This window comes from Amblyomma maculatum, chromosome 1, assembly GCF_055883805.1.
Source record: "Amblyomma maculatum isolate TAMU_Amacu chromosome 1, ASM5588380v1, whole genome shotgun sequence".
Classification (NCBI taxonomy): Eukaryota; Metazoa; Arthropoda; class Arachnida; order Ixodida; family Ixodidae; genus Amblyomma; species Amblyomma maculatum.
In genome coordinates, this window is record NC_139344.1 from 325,522,298 (window position 1) to 325,548,100 (window position 25,803).

Here is a 25,803-nt window from a genome sequence, read left to right on the forward strand (position 1 = left end):
ACTGGAGGCGAGGCTGTCCCTGTTTCAGCACGCTTGCCGTTGTACGCACGTCAGAGATGCGTGGTCGACTCTGTAACATGCAGTTCAAGTCTGAGGAGTGCTATTTTCACAATCATTAATGGTGTCAATTAATCGAACCCGGACGTGGCCTAACCAGTGCGAGACCCATATCACCTGTCCATGGCTGCTTTACATGAATGTTGGCTGGGACTGCACCAACAGTAAGCCTTACTCGTACTTCCAAAATAACGGGGTCGAATTTAACTCGGAACAGAGAGCAGGCAGCCACCACGGTCGCCAACCCTACCTTCCGGTGCCACCAGCCGCCGCACCTGTCATAGCGCAGTTTTGGCTTTACCTATTCTTCCATGGTTTTGCACGGTTATATCTTGTCCCATTTTGGAGGCCCACAGCCTCGTTTGTACCTATGGCACCAGATTAGTGGCATTTCTCTGGCAATGTGCCAGGCACCAGACCGCCCAAATGCGGCTGCACATAGTTCGATTCATCCATGGCAGAACCGACTCACGTTTGAATTCATTCTTTGGTTATGCGTAGACTTCTATAGAGCTTAGCCGAATCAAGTAGTGCAGTTCAAATTAACTTAAAATTATAATTTTAGAGTTCTGAATTAATTAGCTTTGACTGTATATGACACATTTTGGTAGGCACACTTTAGCAACTTGTACGACCCCTGCAGATGGGTAAAGATCCTTTGTTAGGTTCTGCTGCATGAGTTCATTCGGCATAATGCTAGTATAATGTTTCATTCAGCACAGGTGAGGCAATCTATAAACTCCTTTGAGCAATCACAGAAAAAGAAAATTAACAGACTGGTCACTAATCGCTGAAAGCCCTAACAAAATCTTGACGGAAGTCATGAACTAAGGGTGAAGACACAGCATTATTTTATCTTCTCATATCTACTACAGCTACTGGATGTATTCCTTGACCACTGCCTTGAAACCAAGCCACACAGCTTGGCTTGTAACAACAATGGAAGCAAACAGTTGCACATTCCATTCAAAAGCTGTGACGCACTTATATTGGATAAAATATCAACTCGTCTCCAAACATAAGGGCCTCCTAGTTGAAAACTATGCACTCAACTTCACATCAGTATGATCACAACAAAGCAATGTGAGCAAGAAAGTCCTAAAGGTGTATTCCAACCAGTGATGATGAACCTGTGAAGAAGCAAGACATAACTTATTCGGTGTGATCAGAACTCAAAACCCGCATCCGAATTGCCGATCAAAATCCAATCTTCAGTTTCACAGAACAAGAAAGCTTGCTTCAGATCACTGGTTGGGATACTGCACAAGATAAGGCTGTTTCATGGACAAGAACACATGGAATGTAGAATGGTTTGTATCTGCCTATAGTATAGCGGCAGATTACAAGGCTGCATTGAGATGCTCACACATGGCAACAACTGATGGCACAAAATGCAAACAAAACTGTGGCACCTACAATATGGCATATGTATTTATCACTATGCAGGCACATAGGTTAAAGTACCTTGTTGAAATTTTCACGGCAGGGAAGCTGTACATGTGAGTTCCAAGTACTATATAAGCACGCTGACAGCAAATGAAATGTGTGATGAGGATGACTGCTCATTCCTTGAGGCACATGCACTTTTACGCTTGCATCAACATTCTGGTCCCCACACTGCAGTGATTAGCCTCACAGTGCATAAGCAACAGAGAGCCCAGTATGCTGCATTTCTTTCGGTGTCCAGTCTCTGTCACAGCAGCTGTCCATTATTTACGCCTCTTCCTCTCGCACAGTTAGTTCATTTGTTTTCAGCAGGAGTGTGCACACTGCTTTCCCAACACCTTTATGCATGCTTGGGGGTTGGATGAATATTTCAGGATAAAAGAAACTGCAGTCAGCTGCAGAAAGGGCGCAGGGATACCACTTGTGTGCCTTGGCAGTTGCTTCTGCAACCATTGTACCAGGAGAAAGCACTCGGATGCGAGCAGCCAGTCCAGTGCCAAACACGTACATCCACCCGTGCACACTGGATATGAAGCACAACCAGACATGATCAGCCGAGAGGTGCCTTCCAGTTCACACAACTGGCCAGCAAAGCATAATCACACTCCAACTGCAGCATGAAAGGAATGAGGGTCACTTTGCAGTTTGCGGGAAGTCAAGTCAATGGCATGCAATTCAGATTCTTCCTTCAAGATGGCCCTGAATCCTCTTCAACTCTCGCATAATGGCACGGTTCAATGGGCCTCCACAATGGGATGACGTGGAGGCCGATCTTGGTTTTAAAGTGCTCTTCTTTTGGGGCACTGAAGTCGCCATTACACCACCCGAGGAGCCAGTCTGCAATCAAATAGAGATCATCAGACAGGCACAAAATATGATTCAAGTCACCCGGTTAAAGGTGAAGAGTGAATTAGTAATTTAGTACTAACTTATTGAATATTTAGAATGCCAGTGAACAGCTACACTCAAGATTGTGGTACACACTTCAAATATCTCTCACTTAAGGGAAGCCTGAAGGACAAATATATTACCATAGTTTCTGTAAACTACAGTTAGGGAGCAACTGCATGCGCATTACAGGGTCAGCATGTCAACGTTTTTTAATAAAAAGCAATAAAAACTGAAATTTTTGCCTTTAAAGCTCCCGAAAGAACAAGTGGGCTATGAGGGATGCTGTAGTGGAGGGCTCCAGAATAGGATAGATAATCCGGGGTTCTTTAACATGCACCGATATCGCACTACACGTGGGCATTTTTGCACTTCACCTCCACCAAAATGCAGCCAACGTGGCTGGGACCTAACTCTCAACCTTGGAATCAGCAGCCAAATGCCAAAGCCATTGAGCCACCAGCGGCAGATCAAAAGATACTTAAAGAAAAGAAACGGTGGCAACGAATTCTTTTTGTTAGTAAGTACATTAAAATAAATTGATATTAAAGTGCCAGAGAAATCAGTCGAGCTATGTGAAAACTCTTGAAAAAGACCAGATCTCATTTCACAGCAACGCCTGTTCTCAACTCTGTCCCCAATCTTTCAGTGCAGTGAAGGCACCGCCCAAAAGCACTTGTTCCTCGAAACAGGTTGTCTTCCAAACTTCTCACAGGAGGCTTCGAATTACCTTGATAATTGAGTTCAAGCCTGAACATTATAAAATTTAGTGTGCGAACAAATTATCTCGTGATTGTCACTGAGATGCTCGAGATAGCAAGAAAAAGAGACTAGCCTAATAAAGTCTCATTCCACGTGACACACAATCAGAAGCAATGTGACAGACACGAGAAGCTTATGCTGTCGCAGGCCTTTTCCTGCCTCGTCTAATGCATTATTGCTGTGCAAATTGTCCCATGCCCCTTGTGAGACGCTTTAGAAACATTCAGGTAAACAACAACAGTTTCATAACTAATCTTCAAGAACCACTGATGCTGCTACTTGCTACCCTGCTAGGACATGTAACTACTAGGGGTGTGCTAATATTGAAATTTTCGAGTACGACTCAAATACGAATAAGAGAAAAAACATGCCTTCGAATATCGAATCGAGTACTGAATGCCTAATCAGTTGGGGAAAAAAAAAAGACCTGGAAATCAAACAATAGCAAACTGTTCATTTTGTTTATTTCAGAATGCACATGGTATTTGCAAATAAACATAAACTACCACTGCACAGAAGTGTACACCCTACTGAAATATCCAGAATAAATTTTATAAAGGATTCCATGAACCAACTTTTTTCACAGAAAGGACCTGCATGGAACTGGGTGGAGCTGTCATATCGCTGCTAAACACAGTAAATTCTTGCCAATTCGACCTTCAGGCAACTAGAAAAAATTCCAAATTAACTGAAAGCCCAAATTATTGAACAGACCTAAAAATAAAACTGCTGAAAACTGTTTACATCACAGTATTTTATATGATGAGCACCTGTAAAACGGATGTCTGCATTTGAGATGAAACCGAAGTAAGAACGTTTTATTTCATTGTTTCGTGAAGGGCTACGCTTTGCGCACACTGTCGGGACTTGGGAAGGCCCTTTTCCCAAAAGAGAAGATCCCTCTTTACAAAACAGCCAATTCGCGTTTGAGGATGCTTCACTGCACAGCGCATGCGGTCAAGCTTTGCGATGAAGTATGCAGTGTGGGAAAACTGCAGAGAACTTTTACTGTATTTGATGTAGAAGAAGGTTTAAATTACGATGTCGAGGACGGCGTCGAGGCCGGCGAGGAAGCGGGGCGATCAAGACCAGCATGATCTGCGCGATAGCAATTTCACAGACTTCTTCTTCGTCATCGTCCAGTGAAGGGGTCCATCTTCTTGACAATGCCCCTCCAGAGAAAAAGGAGCCATCCTGGCGACTTAAGAAAACGAAGATAGAATGGGGTTGTAGAACGGCTTAAGGCGCTGCACATGTACAGTCTCACGGCTGCGGCACCGGAAATCGGAAGATGCCGTAAGCAGCTCAACAATGTAATTCACTGGTGAAGTGTGCTCGACAACACGGTACGGCTCATGGTACTTGGAGATCAGTTTTGTTGAGAGGCCGGGGCTGCCAGATGGAACCAATAGCCACACAATTGAGCCGGGCTCGAAGTGTGGTGCATTCTTCTGATCAGTTTCATGGTGATGTTTTTGGCGCTATTGAGAGTCGGTCCTGAACGACCGAGCAATCTTGCGGCATTCTTCGGCATGCTGTGCAGGTTTGGTCACTGTGGTACATTCAGATGCATCAGGGTTGTAGGGGAGGACAGTATCAAGGGGAGCAGATGGTTGCTGACCGTAAAGCAGAAAGAATGGAAAGAAACCCGTGCTGGATTGTGTAGCAGTGTTGTACGCGTAGGTGATATATAAGGAAGGACCATGTCCCAGTTCGTGTGGTTGAACTCGACATATTTCGCGAGCATGTCACCGAGGGTGCAATTAAATCGTTCAGTAAGGCAGTTTGTTTACAGGTGGTAGGCGGTGCAAGTCCGATGAATGGTTTTGCACTGAGCGAGCAGAGCTTGAACGACGTCAGATAAGAAAGCACGGCCTCTGTCGCTGAGCAATTTCCTAGGAGAAACCGGCCGCATCTCGGGCTGTTGCAGCTGGGAGCGCGGCAGTTTTGACATATGACGTTAGGTGGTCGACAGCGACAATGACCCAGCGACTGCCATCAGCTGTGTACGGAAGAGTGCCATAGAGATCAATGCAATGGAAGAGTCTAAGCGGACATATGAGAGGCTGTAACTCACCAGCTGAACAGTGCGAGGCAGGTTTGCGGCGTTGGCAAGCCAGGCACGATTGAACGTACCTAAGAACTGAGTTGTACATGCCGCGGCAATAGTAGCGAAGATGAATTTGAGTGTACATCTTGAAAGCTACGGCATGACCGCACTGTCAGCATGGAAAGATGTACATATTTGAGTCCGTAGATGGTGCGGAATCACAAGGAGCCATTTCCGTCCACTTGAGTTGCAGTTTCACTGGTAAAGGGGGCTATCCTGAATGTTATAGTGGGAAGCTTGGCGGCGAATGGTGCGGGAAGGAGTAATCGCTGAATGGTTGCCGAGATTGTCAATAAGAGATACGATCCATGGATCTTTTTGTTGTTCGGCGGGCATGTCACAGACATTGGAGCGAAGACGCCACGGAGTCCAAGACTGAGAGGGTGGCAAGGTCGGCTGGAAGCGGCGAGCGAGACAAAGCGTTGGCGTCTTTATGCTTGCAACCAGATCGGTAAATAACACAGATATCATATTCTTTCAGACGGAGAGCCAAAGGCGTCCTTGAGCGATGAAAGCCAGCAGAGGGCATGACGGTCCATGAATACATCAAAAGGACGGCCATGTCGCGAAGTCCGGCGAGAACACCACAACGTCGTCAAGGTAACAGAGGCATGTCTTCCACTTCAGGCCACGTAGAATTGTATCCAGAATTGAAGTGTAGCAGGGGCATTATAGAGACCGAAAGGCGTGACAATAAATTCAAAGAGGCCGTCGGGGGTGACATGCGGTTTTAGAGCGATCTTCCGCAGTCATGGGCACCTGCCAGTAGCTGCATCATAAATCGAGTGAAGAAAAGTAATCAGCGCATTGCAAGCAGTCCAATGCATCATCTATACGCAGAAGAGAGTAGACATCTTTCTGCGTGACTTTGTTTAGACGACGGTAGTCGATGCAGAAGCGAATAGAACCGTCCTTCTTCCTCACCAGGACAACTGTTAGAAGACTCAATCACGCCATTCTGAAGCATAGTGTGAACTTTGGTTTCAATAACTCGGCACTCAGTGGCAGACACTCGATAGAAGCGCTGACGCTGAGGAGCGTAGGAACCGGTGTCAATGTGGTGGCCGACAGCTGATATGCGGCTCAAAGCAGGCTGGTGAGGATCGACGAACGGAACTGATGAAGCAGTGCAAGAAGTTCAGAGCGTTGAGACCCAGGAACTCTGGCATCGATGAAGCGGAGGAAAACGTCAGCAGACGACTGGTCCAGCGCAAGAACAGGCGGTGTGAGTACAGCCAAATCAGCGGGCTGTGAAGCGGTTGTTGCGTCACTGGAGAGAATGGAATCAATGAGCTGGATGGTGCCGAGACATTCACCGCGATGTAGGCACACAGGAAATGAGAACGAATTAGAAATCCAGAGCGCGGTAAGGCCAGCTGATATAGAAAAGTACCGTGTAATGCAGGGGAAGACTTTTGCGATTTAGAAAGATGACCGTTGGTATGAAAAGTACATCGGCACTGCGGGAGAAAGCACAAGCGGTGGGCACAAGAACAAAAGAGCATGCAGGGAGGTCATTATCTTCGGCAACGACGACTTTGGGAAAAAGAACATCTGGCGACGGTTCGTCAAGTGCAAGAAACTCCAGTTTGGCACGAACACAGCTGATCACCGCATTATGACGCAACAGAAAATCCCAACCCAAGATAAGATCATGAGAACAGGAAGGCAGAAAAACGAACTCTATTGCGTAGTGCACAACTTCCTAATTGATGACTCGAGCTGAGCATACCGCTATAGGCTGTACAAGCTGGGCACTTGCTGTGCATAGTGAGAATCCTGAAATAGGTGTCGTCAATTTGCGCAATGAACGGCAAAGACTTACAGCCATGGCAGAAAAAGCAGCGCCAGTGTCGACCAGAGCCAATCTACAACGCCCTCAACAGAAACTTCAAGCAGATTTGCGGGAGATACGCGAAACCTTTTACAGTTCGCTTGTTGCCCAGTTCTCGCCACAGGAACTGATGCATTCAGTTTTTCTCGTTCCTGAGGCATTCAGTTTTTCTCTTGAGCAAGATTGGGACGCTGTCGCAAAGGAGTTAGGGAGCGGCGAGAAGAAAAGGTGGAATGATCATTCGCGACGGAACTTGCAGGTGGATCGGCGGCTGCATACTGATTTCAGGTCGGCTGCGAGGAAGCTGGCATTCGGCGTGGCAGAAAATCGCCGGGAGCGTGATTACGGCAGTACCGGGCAATATGGACAAGAAATCCACAGGAATAACAGATTGAACGATTATCACTTGTTCGCCAAGAATTGCGAAGCTGCGAACGAGGTGGAACCAAAAGCTGTGGTGCCTGAAGAAATTCCTGTGTAGGCCCTGAAGGCGTAGCGTAGCATACACCAAAGGGTAGCTGGGTGGCCTTGGTCGAGCAGCAACGGCAACGTATGTCAGCGGTGCAACAGGAGCAGTGGCGCATGTCATTGGTGGAGCGACTGGCGTATGCGAGGGGCTCAACGGCTGGTGCAGGCTGAGGCATGGGCCTCCGCCATGCGGTCGGCAGTGACCTGTCGAAGGGGCACCAAATTGCAGGACAACTCACAGTTTGTGGGCAGTAGTGATATCTGGTGAGAAACTTCCTCCGGGATGAAGTCTGAGCTGCTGCAGCAGCGAGGAGTTCTCAGATGTAGCAGAGAGTCCAGAAATAAATTCGACAGGCGTGGGAGGCTGTTGAGGGAAGAGGCGCTACTTGCGCAACTCATTGTAGCTCCAGCAAAGGCTGACAAATATTTGAAAGGCGTCATATTCGATGGCCTTCTAGATGTGCTTTATCTTGTCTGCCTCAGACATCTGGGTGTTGATGCGACTGTATAGATGGACCACATCTTCAATGTAACTTGTAAATGTCTTGCTAAGCCGCTGTGATCCGTGCAGGCGTTGTTCGGCGCAAAGCTTGCATACAGCATGACGACCAAACACAATTGTAAGATTCGCCTAAAACGAGTCCCAAGTCGGGATATCGGTTTCGTGGTTACGATACCACATGTTAGCAACTCCGGTCAAATAAAAGATAACGTTTGTTAACTTCGTGGCATCATCCCACTTATTGTGTGAACTCACTCGCTCGTATGAACCAAGCCAGTCGTCAGAGTCAGTGTTGCAGTCCCAATGAAGAGCTCAAGGTCTCACTGGCGTAAGGAGCCAGCGCAGACGACCGGCAGGGTCATCAGGGCGACCAGTGGGTGTCCGTCTTCGGCCGTACGAATTGCCCGCAGTGTGCAGGCACGAAGCTCCAATGTGAGGCAAAAATATCAAGCCACATCTCCACCAAATGTAGAAGAAGGTTTTAAATTACAACATCGAGGATGATGTCGAGGTCGGCGAGGAAGCGGAAGCAATCAGGACCAGCGCAATCTGCGCAATAGCAATTCCACAGACTGCTTCTTCTACATCAGCGTCCAGTGAAGGGGTCCATCTTCTTCACATCAGTAATTTTTGAATATATTCGGAAACCTTGAATATCAGTTTTTCGAATACGAGTACGAATCGACCTTTGATCTGTATTCAAAATGTTGAATATTTGCACACCCCTAGTCACTAAACTAGAAAAATGCATATCTATCCTGTCTTCTGAAACGTAACAAGGATTTAATCAAAAACATTCAGCATAGAACACTCAATTCAGTGACTACAAAGCTGTCATCGTTGAGCTAAATAAAACCACCAAAACTAAAAAAAAAAAATATTTCTTTGAATATTCACTTGCATGCTGAACCATTCACATCACTCAATAGTAACTATCCTGAGAATTTGCTCCCTTCCCACAATGCAAACTCCCAAGGCTGTGCCATTAAGAATTCTCTCCTACTCATATTAGAAATAATGCGCAGTAAGAATAATTATGTAGAACATGCAAATGGAAAACAAGACTGAGGAAATAATAAGGATCAGTGAATGTGTGTGGGCAATCCAACGTGACTGCATAAAGATGAAGAAATACAGTAAAAGCTTGTTTAATTCAAACCTCAATAATACAAGTTCTTGAATAATTCAAACTTATATTACTTGGTCGGCCAAGCTCCATAGAAGTCTATGTACAAAAAAGCTCATTAATTCAAACGAGAATCTCATCTGCCCCGGATAATTCAAACTATGCACTGCCACGCCCAACCGGCTTAGCACCTAGCACAAGGAGACATATCCCCGTAACAGGATGGCCTAGTCAATCATACCACAAGCTGCACAGCCCTTAAAGGGATACATCAAATTTTAGATAACCTAATTTTATACTGCAACGAAAGCTGGTGCTTTTGAGTTTACTAAAATCGCATTGTTTCTTGCACAAAGTCAGTGGCAAGTGCATTTTTCCTTTTTTTCATGAACTGGTGCACCTGGCAGTTGCACCTGAAACTTCTGCTCCCGGGAAGCTGTGAAGTCACCTTTTTCCCTGCCTCCACACCCAGCCTGACCACTCACTGATCTGCTTGCTATGGCAGGCACCTACTGCAGCTGTATGCTCACTACACACTACACGCTACGTTTGGGACGCATTGGGAATGCTGTCGGTCTCTGTAGTCGCTTGTGCCCTAAGCATTTTGAACTCGAATCCGCCCAAGCATCTACCGGACCAGTGAAAGGGAGGGAGGTGCAAAAGTACTCTTTAATTCAAGGTTATAACATTAGTGCAGTGCAGGGAAGGGACATATTTCATACATTTCCGAAAGATGCCAAGCACCTAAGAATGTGGATCTATGTGTCGCAGCATTAGAGACAAGTCTTCCAGAACTTCTTTTTTTTTTTTTTCCACGACTATTATGTCCAGAGCAACTGCGAAGCAAACCTTGCTGTGTCGCTAATCCTTAGGGGGCAACTGACAGCAGCTCAAACATCAAGCTCTCAAACATCATGCTAGAAAGAAAAAGCTAAAAGCATGACATTCAGGCCTTTGCAAAGAGGGGACTTGATATATACATGAAAATTACATGTGGCATATAAAAACAAAAAGTATGTTAAAAAGAAAACGCACTCGCTCTCTGTAGCACATCCTGAATGCATGTAATCACATAGAACATACATGACAGATATGCTGAAACGTTTGTAATACTATCTGCATTTTCCATGTGCCAAAGTGTTCGATATTCGACATCGATATTCAACAATTCTATACTTACTTGATTCTAAGCACCCTTCTTTCTTTCACGATTACAATACTCAAATTGATCAGACAGTGTTAATTCGAAAAATGTAACACACCCGCCAATTCCCCATTTTTTCGCGTCAATACCTTGATGAGACGGGCATGAGAAATAACAATGTATTTCGCAAACAAACTTAGCAAGCATCCTTCACTAATGCGATTGCAGAGCGAGCTGTCACAATCCTCTTCACACTTATTCCAACTTCCGTTACGGATGCCACACAGTTTATACCAAACAAAGTAATGCGAACCCGCGATGCCTGTCAAACCTGCCAAGATCCGCCGAATGTCCGCCGATTCCAGGTCCACATGACAACTCGCTGATAGAATAATCTGGGTAGCTTTCAGTCGGCTTTTGATGTCCTGCGCTGCCAGCTATCATGCAGTGTCGGAACGCAGCAACACAAGAACAGGAAATCGCACCGCAAACATAGCAACACACTGGGCCTCCAATGGCTCCAGTTCGGCTAAGCAAGTGAGCGCGCTAGGTGCCTTGTCTACGCTCTCTTTCTCGCAAAAAAAAAAAAGGAGAGCACTTAGATTCACACGCAAAATTTTGTAAGTAAGGGAGGGCAGGTAGGAATCGCGAAAATACGGTACTTTGAGAGCATTTTGGGTATTTGTATTCAAATAATCTTGCACGAAAAATCAACTCGAGATGAGACAGAACGAAACTACAAATGAAATATAGTTGTCTTCCTTGTCCTGAATTTGCAGTACACTAAATACTCGCAGGCAACATATGTGCATATTTGAACTGGCAGGAAAATAAATGAACCGGTTACTGCATTTTCATGCCCACGTGTGCATATATAACAGAAACTAACTGGTGAAATTTTTCACTTGGGTCTAGATCATCAAAATGTAACATCAGCGGAGCTATCATTATAGCAACAACGACAATTTCTTTAAATGGTCCAAGCCATCAGGGGAAGTGCTACAGATCCGGTTCGTGGGAGTAACGCATGCAAGTCTGTCACAGTAGTAACAGTGCTCCAGAAACAAAACTGCTGCATATCTTTTGCTAACAATAATCAGCGCCCTGTAATTTCTAAAACTATTCAGCCCCCTATAATTAGCTCTTCAGCTTTTGATATGTTGCTGTCTCTGCTTGTGCCATGTGAAAGCCCCTATTTCAACTCCCCTTCCCATCTTGATGAAGCGGCTACTTTTTGGCGGATGAAGCGATGAATGACTGTGGTTACTTGAAAGAGAAAATTATCCAAATTTCAGCAAAACTTATATGATGCATAAAAACCTAGGTTACAATGATACAGCCAGTACCTTGCAAGTTGCACACACTTGCACATAATATCTGACTCTGTTGGCTTGTTTTACTCTTCGTCGCTCGAGAATGTAGTGGCACCGCAGGCGTATGATTATATAGTCTCTCATCATCTCGCTTCAGACATCACCCACAGGCGTAATGTCTGAAGTGATGCCACCACAGTACGGCTTGAGCAGGTCACTGCTAATTGTGCGACGTCACACACGCCTCCTGCCTGCGTGGCAACGGCATCTAAGGCGCGCATACAAAACCCTGAAAATAACTCCATCGGCTCAAAAATGTAAATAAATCTCAAAACTTACATAATCGCACTTTTTGAATGCAACTTGAAGATTTCCCACAAAGCCGAAATATCAGCGCAGTATGTATACCTTTAAGGCTCGGGCCAGCCCGAAGGCCCGTACCCGGCCTGAGACCCGGGCCAAGGTATATTTGTCTCGGGCGGGCTGAGCCGGACACCCCAATCACCAACACATAAAACATTTGCTAAAGCACGGATATGGCCACAGTGCGATAAGCGTCTACAATGCACAGCAATTTCCCACGTCGCCGCCATGCGAGAGCTTCTGAGTTCTTTCCCGGCGTCGACTTGCCTTTCCTCCTCGAACGGATTTTTGGTAGCAGTCAGTGACCGAGCAGAGGGGCCACTTGTGGGCTATTTAGTTTCAAGTTTCGCATTCTCCACTTTGGTAACACCGGCGCTGATGTTTAGTATCAGTTTCGAAATCCGCGCCATGCTGTTGCCTATCACACGTCTCTATTCTGATTTACCCCTGCCTCGGCATGGCCTCGTTTGAAGCAGGACATAGCTCAAAGCATTTGCGGTGCAAGAGTTTCCTCTTGTTTCCCTTATTGCGAAATTTTCATGTGAAAGGCACACGATGAGGCAGGTGAGCTCACCAAGTACTAAGCCACAAAATCAAACACTTGTTTGGGTTTAGAGCTAGCGCACTTTTAGAAAAGCAAGCAGGCTGATTGCCGAAAACTTTCTTTACTATCGAACAACAAGTTACTAGTCTTTCCAACCACAATTTGTAGCACCAAAAGAATCTTCAGCGCTACCGGGTTCATTATCCAAAAGCACTGCAAATGCCTCAATTCAATGGATAACTTGTTTTAGAGTGCAGCTCTATGGCGCCCGTTGCTGGGTTTCGCGTCGGTGTCGGCCTCGTAACCAGCTCCGCCCCCTTTTCAGCCCCCCTCTTCCTGTGTGGCGCTGACCGCGCGTGTCATCTGATTGCTGCGCGCGCTCCCCCGTTAGCCGCTGCTTATACCCCTCCCCCTGCGTGGTGGCGAGGGTGCTTTCCGATTGCCGAAACGCCGGCTCGCTATCAACGGGTCACGGTACGTGCAACCCAAGCCAAAACGCAGTCACGTTCTCTTCACGCGCTAGCGGCGTCAGTGGCATCAATTAGTCACTGCTATCTGTTCGTCACGCAACATTCCTATGGGCCCATGCACTGCCTCCCACAACGTCCTGATAACTTAATTGCTTTCTTCATTTCTCCGACCACAAAGCTTCTTTCACGACAGCCAAGAACTGTTAGTGGAGTGTTTGTTGATGAAATATGTGTGAAAAATTTAAAAAAAAGTTGTCTGTAATTGTACATACGTGCCTTGCTCGAAATCTTTGCTTCAATCTATAACGTGAAACAGCTGATGAGCTGCGTTCAAATTTCGCATTAGGAAGTAACATAATCGTCGGTAATTTTTTGCGCTATAAGTTAATTATACGTACGTCCTGTGCCCCTACCTATTCAGCAAATTTGTCATTTCAAACCTGAGAACTCAACATTTTAAGATCTTGGATAAACCTATCCTGAAAGTTTTTTTTTTTTGTTTTTTTTTTTTTTTCACCGCTTCAACCGGAATTATAGCATGATGGGCCGGGCCTTAAATTTAAAAGCCAGGCCGGGCTCGGGCTCAAAATTTCGCCTGTGCACACCATTAATGTAGTTAACATGTTGCCGAAACCTTGAATGGCAGTAAACACTGAGATGCCAATATTCCAAGTACTACTCTTCCCTGTCCTTGAAGAGGCGCTGATAGGTTGTTTTGAAAGTGGCTATATGTAGTGGAAATATCATCGTGTCTATGCTGTGCACAATTCTTTAAAATTGAGCTGATAATTTACCTTGTCACCACCACGTGACAATATGCTAAATATGGCGCTACATATCCTAGATCAAAAATTTTGAGAAAAGATGATAGGCGATTCAATATATCAGTACCATCAGCTTTTATTATCCTCGGTGGGCCCCTTTCCAGTGCCCCTTTAACCTGCTATCAAGTGCATCGAGATATCTAAAAGGAACACCTCGTTAAACTAATGCAGGAAAGCAAGCATAATAGCAGCAGTAAATGCAAGGAGAAGAACCACTATGTACATACAGGTGACTGTCAAATCAATTGTGATGCTACGATGCGATGGCCAGGCAAAACCCAAGTACCCGCTCTCTTCCATTTTGGTCTAATGCCGAACAGAGAGATCAGATGTGCTGCAAGTCAGACACTGGTCAACAGACTGAATGCTTGCCACTGGACCATGCCACCATGGGCACTATTTAAGACTAGCAAAAAATGAGCACTGTACATTGCACTGTGTGCTAGACACTGAGACTCTGACAAAGTGCACACATAGCTGAATTTGCAGCACATGTCTTGTGCATCAAGACTGCAACCAAGGGCTGGCATGCACCACTGTGCAGCAACAGCACCGTAGGTGCAACAATGCTGCAATTAGGCCTTGTGTGAGGGTATTCAAGAGCGGAAGCAAGTGAAACATCTGTAGTGGTTTTGAACACGCACTGCTATGATACCTGTGCCAAACGTCCACCATTTTGAGACTAAATTTAGTTAAGCAATGCAAGGGAAACATTTTCTAGGACTACACAAATGTTGAAATGATTAGCAGATGCTTCCATTGCACTGCTTTGACCAAATTTATTTGATTCAGCCAGGTATAGACACAAGAAACTTGCTACTACTCCGTTTCGTTTTAAGGCCCTCGCTACTACTGCTCCCAACAATAAATAGGAACTGGGATAGAGTTGTCTTCTGTCTCACCTTTCCCTTGCCAACCTCGGCCAACTTAGCCTGGATACGGCTTATCAGGCGGCGGCACTGACACTTGAGAGAGTGCCGTGTGCCAGGCACTTGGGTCTGGCTCAACTGCTTCAGGAGCTGCTCTCCTTGGCTGCAAGGGCCAAAACACAAGTCATGCATAAAGATAATTTTTCAAAGCAACTAACAAGAGCCGTTGAAGCAACCCATGCTTTGCAGGCATCATAAAATATCTTCAAAAGTTTTTAGGTCGACGGGCATACTAAATTTTAAATAGTAGTGCGCTGTCACTAGATCTGTTCTCATGAAGGTCTACCGAGAAGTTGAAGCTCTGCATACAAGAGCTACAAGAGCCATCCTCATGGCACTGGGGCAACGTTGCATCTTTTGCATCCCAAGTACCTTGCTGCACTCTGCAATTTCCACATTTTCATCCTGTCTGTTCGCTTTTCCTGGTATCCTTCTACTTCAAAGGCCAAGTGCCACCCTCTGCAGTCAGTCCTCGAAGATTAAGGCGGCTCTATAGCCCACATGCACAACAGACAGTATGCTGCGCAGATAAATGCAATTTGAAGAAGGTTGTCACATAAGGCTATGCTCCTCGAAATAGTACCTATCCACCTTTCCTTTCTGCTACTGTTCCTTTTACGCAGCAGAATTGCAGCGGCCACAGATGAGATTACTCTTCTTTTATCGTACTGGACCCATAACAGGAAAAGATAAATGATGCTTTTGATGCCAAGGTTTTTTTGTCCCTCAATTTTGACAACATGGAAGCCCATTTTTCTAAAGGTCCTCTACTTCTCTTCAAAATGTGGGACATGTCACAACGTTAAAGGTAGTGGTAAATCACTCAATGTACCAGTTATGCACAAACAACAGAAATAAAGCACACCTCAAATATTTGAAAAGGTCAGCTCCTCTTGCAAGCCACTGCCTCTACAGTTATATTAGAGCAACGTTACTGCCAATCTGCTACACTAATTTAGGATAGGATGAATGCACATGCAAAAACATATTCACACTTTTGCTCCAGACCTAGAAGCTAAAATACTACTATGAGGCGACCTGTGAAGCGCTAACGGCATGCCCGCCAGTGAAGACGAGACGCCACTACTCGCCATGCACCTCGGAAAGCTCTGCAAGGTTTTTACTACCGGGGCTATTGAGTCTTTTCCAGTGAATAAACGGAAGGTCGCATTCTTGTCTCATCACCTAATTGTACAATGTGCACAATTCTTTAACAAACCTAGCATGCGGGCTTCATTCAAATCTGAAGCGAGCACTTGCAACAAGACAGTAATCGCTGCATCGGCAGTGAGGCTTAATGCTACTGCAGAAGAGGAACAATGGTTCGACTCACAGCATAAGCTGGACGAGGTCTCTGCTAGTAGCATCAGACTGGGAGGCCAGGTCGGGGTCACTGCTGCTCCGGGGCAACCCCATGCTGCCCACCACACAGAGCTGTCGGTGGGTACTGCCAGCAGCGCCATGTTCTCCTGCACGGCTACACTGCAGTCTCGCTTTCTTGAGCAAGGACACCAGGTTCTGAAGGTTTGCAGGAAGCGAGTGACTGGAGGTGGTACTCTGAAAACAGCAATGCCACTGGGATGAGCCAAGACTACAATGCACACGAGTAAGTGTGTCAATGGAGCTTCTCTACAAATGCCACCATCAATGACAGTGACGAAAGAGTTTGGCCACACAACTTGTTTTGTTGCAAAAGCAACACTACGCCAGCCGCTTCGCCTCTTCAGCATGTCGCACCTCCGCCGTGGTGCAGACTCCACAAATGACCTTGAGCCAAGAAGAAGAATAGGACGAAGAGGAAGAAGAAGAGGAGGAAGATGAGAAGGAAGATGAAGAAGAAACCACTGGTGATAACACCAACTTGATAGTTGCCACCCTGGTAGAGATGAATGACATTGAGTTGCCCGCACTGAAAGCTTTCGCTCCACATCCGGTTCAGCAGTGTTGAACCCCTCTCATTTTTTGATATCCCATAAAGCTGAGAGAATGGAACAGCTGCCTCTTCTCAGTGCCAAGCTGCCTTCAAGTACAGGCCAACCAAGTGCCACAATAGGAATAAAAGACTTTACTACTGTAATAGGGCGTTTATTGAAGCTCAGATGGAGAGCTGTGAGGACAGGACCTTGCAACGGCGAGCCCAGCGTACTTCGTCTTCGTCGCACAACGCACAGGTGCATGTCGATGGCGATGACTATCACAGTACATTTTCCCCCCGGGTAAAAAAAGGAGCCATCCTGGCGACTTATGGCGCGGAAAGCACAGCGGGGTCATAGAATGGCTTCAATCGGTTCACGTGAACTGTTTCACGACCACGGCGACGCAAGTCTGCAGAGGGCGTGACGGGCTCAACTACGTAGTTGACTGCAGATGTTTGCTGGAGGACCCTATATGGCCCGTGGTAGCGAGCAAGAAACTTCTTTGAAAGGCCAGGGGTTGTGGAGGGCACCCAGAGCCACACCAGTGTGTCCGGGAGATATGGCGAAGATTCGCCGGTATCACGGAGGTATTTTTGTTGCCACTGATTTTCTGTTGTGAGAGAGCGGGCGAGCTGACGGCATTCTTCTGCGTACGTGACGGCATCGGATAGCGGGGAAGATTCGGAAACGTCAGGGCGGTAGGGAAAAAGTGTGTCCATAGTACAGGGTGGCTCGCGCCCGTAAAGGAGAAAGAATGGAGAGAATCCAGTAGTGGCCTGTGTCGCGGTGTTATATGCGTAAGTAACAAACGGTAGAACTTGGTCCCAATTGGAATGGTCGGTGTTCACGTACATAGCCAGCATGTCACCGAGAGTGCGGTTAAAACGTTCTGTCAGTCCATTCGTTTGAGGGTGGTACGAGGTAGCGGTGCGGTGTATGATGCGGCATTCTTTCAGGAGAGCCTCAAGAGCGTCTGATAAGAAAACGCGTCCGCGGTCACTGAGCAGTTCGCGAGGGGCACCATGGCGAAGAACCAGGTTTTTCAGAATAAAGGCAGCCACGTCGCGTGCGGAAGCAGAGGGCAATGATGATGTCTCAGTGTAGCGGGTTAGATGATCCACTGCCACGATAATCCAGCGGTTGCCAGCTGAAGTTGTAGGAAGGGGACCGTATAGATCTATGCCGACACGATCAAACGGACGGGCAGGACAGGGCAACGGCTGCAACGAAGCAGAGGACTTGAGAGGAGTTTTTCGGCGTTGGCAAGACTGGCAGGAGCGGACAAAATGGCGGACAAAGCGGTACATTCCACGCCAGAAGAAGCGTAGACGCAAGCGCGTGTAGGTTTTCAACACTCCGCCGTGGGCGCACTGGGGATCAGTATGGAAAGCAGCACAAATTTCGGCGCGGAGATGACGGGGGATGACTAAAAGCCACTTCCTTCCGTCGTGAAGATAATTGCGGCGATAGAGCAGCCCGTCACGAATTGAAAAATGGTGAGCTTGGCGGGCAAGCGCCCGAGACAGACGACCTGGAGAGTGACTTGAAAGAAAGTCCAGAAGTGTAGATATCCACGGGTCGCGCCGCTGTTCCGTGGCCATGTCAATAGTGGCAAGCGAAGACAAATCGTAGGCGCAGATCTCATCAGGCAACGAAGAGGGAGGCAGCGGTGAGCGCGAAAGAGCGTCCGCGTCAGTATGCTTGAGGCCTGAGCGATATATGACACGAATGTCATACTCTTGGAGGCGAAGAGCCCAGCGAGCAAGGCGGCCGGACGGGTCCTTGAGGGACGCCAGCCAGCACAGAGCGTGATGATCAGTGACCACATAAAATGGTCGGCCATAGACATACGGACGGAATTTGCCGATGGCCCAAATAATGGCCAAGCATTCTCTTTCCGTAACAGAATAATTGGACTCTGCCTTGGTCAAGGTGCGGCTTGCGTACGCCACCACATAGTCTCGGATACCAGGTTTGCGTTGGGTGAGAACGGCGCCTATCCCAATACCGCTAGCGTCAGTGTGAATCTCAGTTGGCGCATTCGGGTCGAAGTGGCGGAGGATGGGAGGCGAAACCAAAAGACGGCGTAAAGTGTTGAAGGCGTCATCACAAGCAGGTGTCCATGCGGAGAGGTCGGAGCTACCGGAGAGGAGCTGGATGAGAGGAGCAATAATAGAGGCGAAATTTAAGATGAAGCGGCGAAAGTAGGAGCATAGGCCAATGAAACTTCGTAGCTGCTTCAGTGATTTTGGGCGTGGGAATTCGGCAACTGCACGAAGTTTGGTGGGATCGGGAAGAATGCCATCCTTAGAAACGACATGACCTAGAATTGTTAGTCGGCGAGCAGCAAAGCGGCACTTCTTCAGATTCAGTTGGAGGCCGGCGGTAGCGAGACAAGTGAGAACGTCCTTCAGTCGGAGCAGGTGGGATTGAAAATCGGTAGAAAAGACTACGATATCATCGAGATAGCAAAGACAGGTTCGCCACTTGAATCCACGAAGCACAGTGTCCATGAGGCGTTCAAATGTGGCCGGGGCGTTGCAAAGCCCAAAGGGCATGACGTTGAATTCATATAATCCATCTGGTGTGATGAAGGCAGTTTTAGAGCGGTCAGCGTCAGCCATTGGCACCTGCCAGTAGCCAGATCGTAAATCCAACGAGGAGAAAAACTCGGCGCCCTGCAAGCAGTCTAGTGCGTCATCGATGCGTGGCAGAGGATAGACGTCCTTGCGCGTGATCTTGTTGAGCCGGCGGTAGTCGACACAAAACCGGAAGGAGCCATCTTTCTTAGGTACCAACACAACTGGAGACGCCCAGGGACTGTGGGATGGCCGAATGACACCCCGACGGAGCATGTCGTCCACATGATCAGCAATTACTTGGCGCTCCGAAGCCGACACGCGATAGGGGCGCTGGCGCAAAGGTGCAGTTTTACCGGTGTCGATGGTGTGCTCTACGACAGACGTGCGGCCCAAGTCAGTTTGAGGAAAGTCGAATGAAGAAGCGAAGTTCTGCAAGAGGGCGACAAGTTGATCACGTTGCGCAAGTGGAAGATCAGCATCAATAGCATGTTGGAAAACGTCGGAGGGCGTCGAAGCGGTCGCAACATCGCAAGAGCACAGACTAGCGTCGAAGGAGGGGGTTGAGTCAGCAAGAGTGGTGATATGACTGGGATCAAGCTCTTCAAGACGTCCAATGCATTCGCCACGGAGCAGGACTGCTGGGCAAGAAAATGGGTTCGAGGCGTAAAGTGCACTCTTGCCGTCTTGAATTTCGAGAACAGCGAACGGAAAAAGGAGGCAGGGATGACGGGAGGTGGCTTCGGAAGGTGTAAAAATCGCAGTCAAAGGGGTTACCCACTCACAAGACAGTGGTACGAGGGCAGCAGAGAACGGAGGAATGTCGGTGTCATGGGCGACGAGAAGTTTTGCAGTGCGGGGAGGGGTATCACAAAAGGGGGCATCACAGAGGGGGGCGAAGGCAATTTGTGCACGAGCACAGTCAATAACGGCTTGATGAGTCGATAGAAAATCGTATCCGAGGATGATATCATGCGAGCAGTTCGGCAGAACAATAAACTCGATGGGGTACAAGACGTCTTGAATGAGCACACGGGCTGTGCAAGATGCGGAGGGGTGAATGTGCTGTGATGAGGCGGTGCGGAGCGAAAAGTCGGAAATCGGAGTGGTCACTTTGCGAATTCGACGGCAGAGCGCTTCACTGATGACGGAGACGGCTGCACCGGTATCGACGAGAGCGAGAACTGTGGCGCCTTCTACAGAAACTTTGATAACATTAGCGGGACGGCATGGAGGACTTGAGGAATTCGAAACAAGCGCAGTTCTTGCCCCCGGAACTGCGACTGTTAGTTTCCCTCAACGGTGCTGGTAGAACGTCGCAGCATTGGAGAAAGCGATCGGCGCCGAGGAGAATGTGATCGACGAGTGGTATAGGTTTGGCGATCTTGTGGGACAAATTGAGAACCGGGCGGAATCATTTGCGAGCGTGAGTCGGTATCGTACGGGTAAAATCGAATGTCAGGCTGTGAAGGTTGGAGGCGCTGGCGACAAAGGCGCGCAACATGGCCCGGCCGACCGCAGGCATAGCAAATCGGAAGGTTGTCCGTAGTACGCCATGGTTTCATAGGATGTGGGCGGAATCTTGAGGGTGGGGCTTGAAACGAAGGCTCAGCATGCGGCGGTGAACGGTAGGCAGGGACCTGCACATAGGAGCCAGACGTGGGCGAAGGTGGTGGCCTAGCCGTTACTTGGGCATACGTGAGAGGTGCCGTCACAGGCGGCACCACGGGGTTGGACGGCAAGGCATCAGCGACGTGTTCTTGCACGACACGGCGTATAGCAGGGGCCAAAGATGGAGCCAGTTCAGGAACGAGGCGGCCCGAGTCTTGAAAATGGGGAAGGAGTGAGATTTGACGTGCGACCTCTTCACGAATAAAATCTTTGATCTTTTGATTCAGCGGGCTCCCTTCAGAAATTGGCGAACCACCCAGGGCTAATGCGGATACGCCTTCGTCGCACACACTGGAGCGGCGCCTAGAAGCGCGCCGCTTGCGGAGCTCGTCGTAGCTCTGGCAAAGCTTCACGAGTTCACTAACGCTGGTGGGATCTTTCGCTACCAGCATCTGGAAGGCGTCCTCAGAAATGCCCTCGAGGATGTAGCGGATTTTGTTTGCTTCCGGCATGGCCGGGTCGACTCGTTTGCAGAGATCAACGACGTCTTCTATGTAGCTGGTAAAGGTCTCATCAGCGCGCTGAACACGATCGTGTAAACGTTGTTCGGCACGAAGCTTACGCACTGCCGGGCGGCCGAACACTTCCGCGAAATTCTTTTTAAATGTCGACCAAGATGACAGGTCAGCCTCATGGTTGCGAAACCAGAGGTGCGCCACGTCCGTCAGATAGAATATGACGTTACTGAGCTTGTATGAGTCATCCCACTTGTTGTAGGTGCTTACTCTTTCATAGGATGAAAGCCAGTCGTCGACATCTTGATCGGCCGTGCCGCTGAACAGGCAAGGGTCACGCTGGCGCACGACGCCAGCACACATGATCGTGGGTGGAACGGCCGGCAGCGTCGAAGTGTCTTGCATGGCGGTCGTAGAGGGTAGTGTACGGCTTCGCAGTTCCAGTTTGGGTGGGATCGTTTCCGGCACCTCCACCAATTGTAATAGGGCGTTTATTGAAGCTCAGATGGAGAGCTGTGAGGACAGGACCTTGCAACGGCGAGCCCAGCGTACTTCGTCTTCGTCGCACAACGCACAGGTGCATGTCGATGGCGATGACTATCACAGTACACTACGTCTAACCCTTATTAGGTGCTGTGCTTGTTATAACATCTTAGCATGCGCTCCGACATGAACGTCTTCTGTGACACAATCTATCCGATGCTTCCAACTCGCTCATCAAATCTTGACGTAGTTTGACATCATAACTCAGCAGTGATAACATATCAACATATACATGATACATATCTGAACAAGATGTGAAGCTCAACATGCAGTCGCTATTAGGTGAAGGAAAGCCGAGACTAACTACATCAAGTGCTGCCCGGCAACAGTGCCAAGAAAAAGGCCCTCACTTTAGTCAGGATGAAAGGTGCATCTGCCACAGTGAGCCTGCACTGTTGGAGCTGGCTGGACAAAGAAGGAGCATGCTGAACGGCAGGCGTTGACTTAGCTCGGCGAGTTCTGTTCTGACGTTTTGCCACAGCTGGACCTTCAGGCACCTGAAAACAAGCAAGGTTACATATGTTACAGTTTACATCCAAGGCAGTGTTTACAAAATTTTTTAGGTCATCTGCATGTAAGACAACTTTTTTTTGTTTGTTTTTTATATTTGGTCACTATACAGCCAGCATGCATTCAAAAGCTGCTACTTTGCTGTTGGTCTTTTTCCTTTTATGGCCACCTCTCTGTGCATGTAACAAATCCTGAATAGAATTGGAGTGAGAAGTCTTCAAGGCAGAGGAAAACTTTAGAATTAATTATGCTTACAGGCTTATTCGCGGCCAGCTAAACCACAGACGATTGCGAATAATGTCATGCCGCTCGTTTCACACTGCGAGGCCTTGAATGTCACACGCACAAGAGCAGACCCTCAAATGGCTAACGGATCGCACCTTTGGAGCCGCGTCTCTCGATGCTCTTTCATTGGGTGCCTTGGGGGGGTCAGTAAAGACATCATCGCTGTCGTAGGTGAAAGACTTCAGGTGCGGCGTGTCCGGTGAAATGTCGGGAGTGCTCCTCAGGTTAGTAGAAAAAGCCAAGACCCTTCGAGCGTAGCGTAGTTGCTCCTCAAGCAAGGCGCACTGTGCCTCCACCAGCGCGATGTGATTTCCAAGTTCTACATGAAAAGAGAGAGAAGGGGGGAGGGGGGGAACTAGTATTAAAGCTCCTCAAGTAGTATCAGTGACATGGTGAGCTAGCAATACAAGCAGATGCTACACTTACCTTCGCTACCACAGTCACGAGCAGTACGCTTGCTGACCTCTAGGCGGTGCACCTTTTCTAATAGCCTGGCCAGGGACTGTATGACTTCTGGAAATTTGAAAAAACACCAGTAAATCAAGCCGACCGACACCGAATTGACCTAATTACAGTCTCACCATTGCCTTTCGTGCAGCGAAGGCCAGCAGTCTCCTTGAGTTGCAACGGCATCGCAAAGGTCTTGAAGGCAGCTTCACCACTGTCGCTGCAGACGGTTCACACTGAGATTCACAGAAGACTCTGAAACCGAGCTCCACCTACAACATACCGCACTGCGAACACAGCTGCAACAGTAAGTTCAGCACGCCGAACACTTCCCGCGTTTTGAAGTTTCACCCGCCGTGGTTTCACCAGTCACCAGCCGCACGCTGCTCATACATATGGATGGATGGTAGAGCCGCTCGTGGCATCATGGCGGAAGTATGCCCTCGTGGATAGGGTCATGGATGAATGTTAGGAGTGCCTCCTTTGGAATCAAGGTAGAACCAGTAGAACTGGTAGAACAGTGGAATAGTTGGTTAGTGCGTCATCATTAATTAAAAAGAGTAGCGCTCGTCCTGTCTTTTTTTTATGTCTGTGTCCTTGTTACGTGTGTGAATTTGGTCACCATGCCAACCATGCCATAACCATGCTCATGACCATGACTTTCCCAGAAGACCATCTTTTTGAACCACCAATCCGACCAATCTTTCCCGCAACGTCCGCCAGCGTCAACGTCAACCGCTATTCAAATTCACATTCACTGATATTCTTAAATTATGCGGCTTCGCATCTCACGATGCTGCAACAACATGCAGGCCTGCCAGTTGTGAAGGGAACAAAACAAGGCTGGCAAGGCTGCCACTTTTCAGTAGAGGCTGGCGCTAGACATTCCCCTCCAAGCTTGCCTCCAAAGGTGCACTGTCCCACCATGCGGTAGTGATGAATGATAATAAGCGAACTTTCCATGCAAAATAATCGTGCTGTGCATTAATCTATGGCAGGCACAATCTTTAGTTGCAAATTAAAAACATTACAAATTAGAAACATTCCATGACACCACACCCGCAACATGTTTGTAATGTTTAATACTTCACTTCAAATCATTAAATAGTTGCCGGTTTTCAGTCCCAACTTCTCAAATGAAGCATTCAATTGCTGCTACCTAGGGTGTTGTCTAAGCACATATACAGGTCGCAGTATAATAAAAATTAAAAAAAAAAAAACAGCTGTTTAGTACATTTTGAAGGAAAACAAGAGTTATACTGGCAAAGCGACCCAGATTTATTGAGGAGTTTTATGAAAAGAGGCTAGCGTGAACACAAGGCGAACCACAGACAAGGAGCCAGCCAAAGCATGTGGTTGTCCTGTTTGTGGAGAAAATCATTGTACCAGTCTATCGTACGTTGGTTATAACATTTAAAAGTGGCTAGGAAATCAACCCCACATGACAGCTCGTCCACGTACAGTGGCCAAAACCAGGTATCAGCCCTCGGACAGGGTTGACTTGGTGCACCTAGTGAGAGAGGGGTGGCTTAAAAAGAGACAAGCTCAAGGCCATCTGCTTGACATACATAAAGCTTAATTACTCCCAAGCATGTGCTATAGGAAAAGGTGGAGGGGGGGAGTCAACTTTATGGCTGTATGACGAGGTTGAGGCTGAATCTGGCTGTGGGCAGAATTAACCTTGCATCAATTCCACCAGCAACTATTTACAGCATGGAATTAAACAGTAATTAAAGAAGAGAGTTTGTGGCACAGTTCTGTGAGTTAGCAAAGCATACAATTGGCACTTACAATTAACAGTAGTGAGCCATTGCCGTCATTTGAATTAAGCCCCTTTCAGCAATATAAATTGTAAGACACATAAAGTCTCCCTGTTAAACAATGTCGTGCCGAGAAATGTGCCGACTCCTGCTCTTTTCAGAAAAGTGAACAGGAACTGCCTCTTCAAATCCTCATCAGGGCGACATGATGGTGTCAAAAACCAAATAAGGAAATTCAGCAACATAAGAAGCACAGCAAAGAGGGTTGTCATTTTTATTTCTATATCTACACAGAAGTATGAGCAGAACCCGTGCAAATACCATGCAGTAAAGTGGCTTCAGTCCTCTTCGGTTCCCTGACCACTTTGGATTGGCTAGGCAGATAACACAGGAATTGTCCCTTTAAAGAATTGCTTAAAATATTAGACTTTTCATGGTGGTTTAACAGGCAACACTTCGTAGCAAAGGCTGTATGCCATGATACTTGCTCCCATGTTTCTTTTCATACAGCCTTTGACTGTACCCCTCACTTTATTGTGATAATTTCGCTTCCTCCAATTTCCTTTGTTGGCAGCCATGCTCTATTCTGAAGGAAAAGGGCACAGCTGCATGCATTCTCCGTGCTCAGTACTGCGGTTTCCCTCATTCAAATTACCTCATGCATGTACAGAATACAACACACAGATCACACTGCAGATGCTCAGTCGAGTTCTGCACTCTTAGACAACAAAAGATGCATAGGGCAATCCAAAGCGAATATCAAAGTGCAAATACTGTGACTTCAGTAAAAGAGCTCCACTGAGCACCAATATGGCATGAAAGAATAACTATGCTTGCTCACAACTAAAGCCAAAGCA

General features: G+C 47.4%; 1 protein-coding gene across 1 annotated transcript; it reads right to left on the minus strand.

Moving 5' to 3' along the window:
• Window positions 1-885: 885 nt before the first annotated feature.
• LOC146207329 (uncharacterized) lies at window positions 886-23,627 on the minus strand. The gene is made up of 7 exons (XM_084585724.1): window positions 23,321-23,627; window positions 23,166-23,252; window positions 22,835-23,058; window positions 22,295-22,441; window positions 16,114-16,337; window positions 14,754-14,883; window positions 886-2,340 (listed from the first exon to the last, which is right to left on the minus strand). The coding sequence occupies exons 1-7, from the start codon at window positions 23,370-23,372 to the stop codon at window positions 2,179-2,181; spliced, it is 1,026 nt and encodes a 341-aa protein (XP_084441850.1). The 5' UTR covers window positions 23,373-23,627; the 3' UTR covers window positions 886-2,178.
• Between the last annotated feature and the right edge of the window lie 2,176 nt (window positions 23,628-25,803).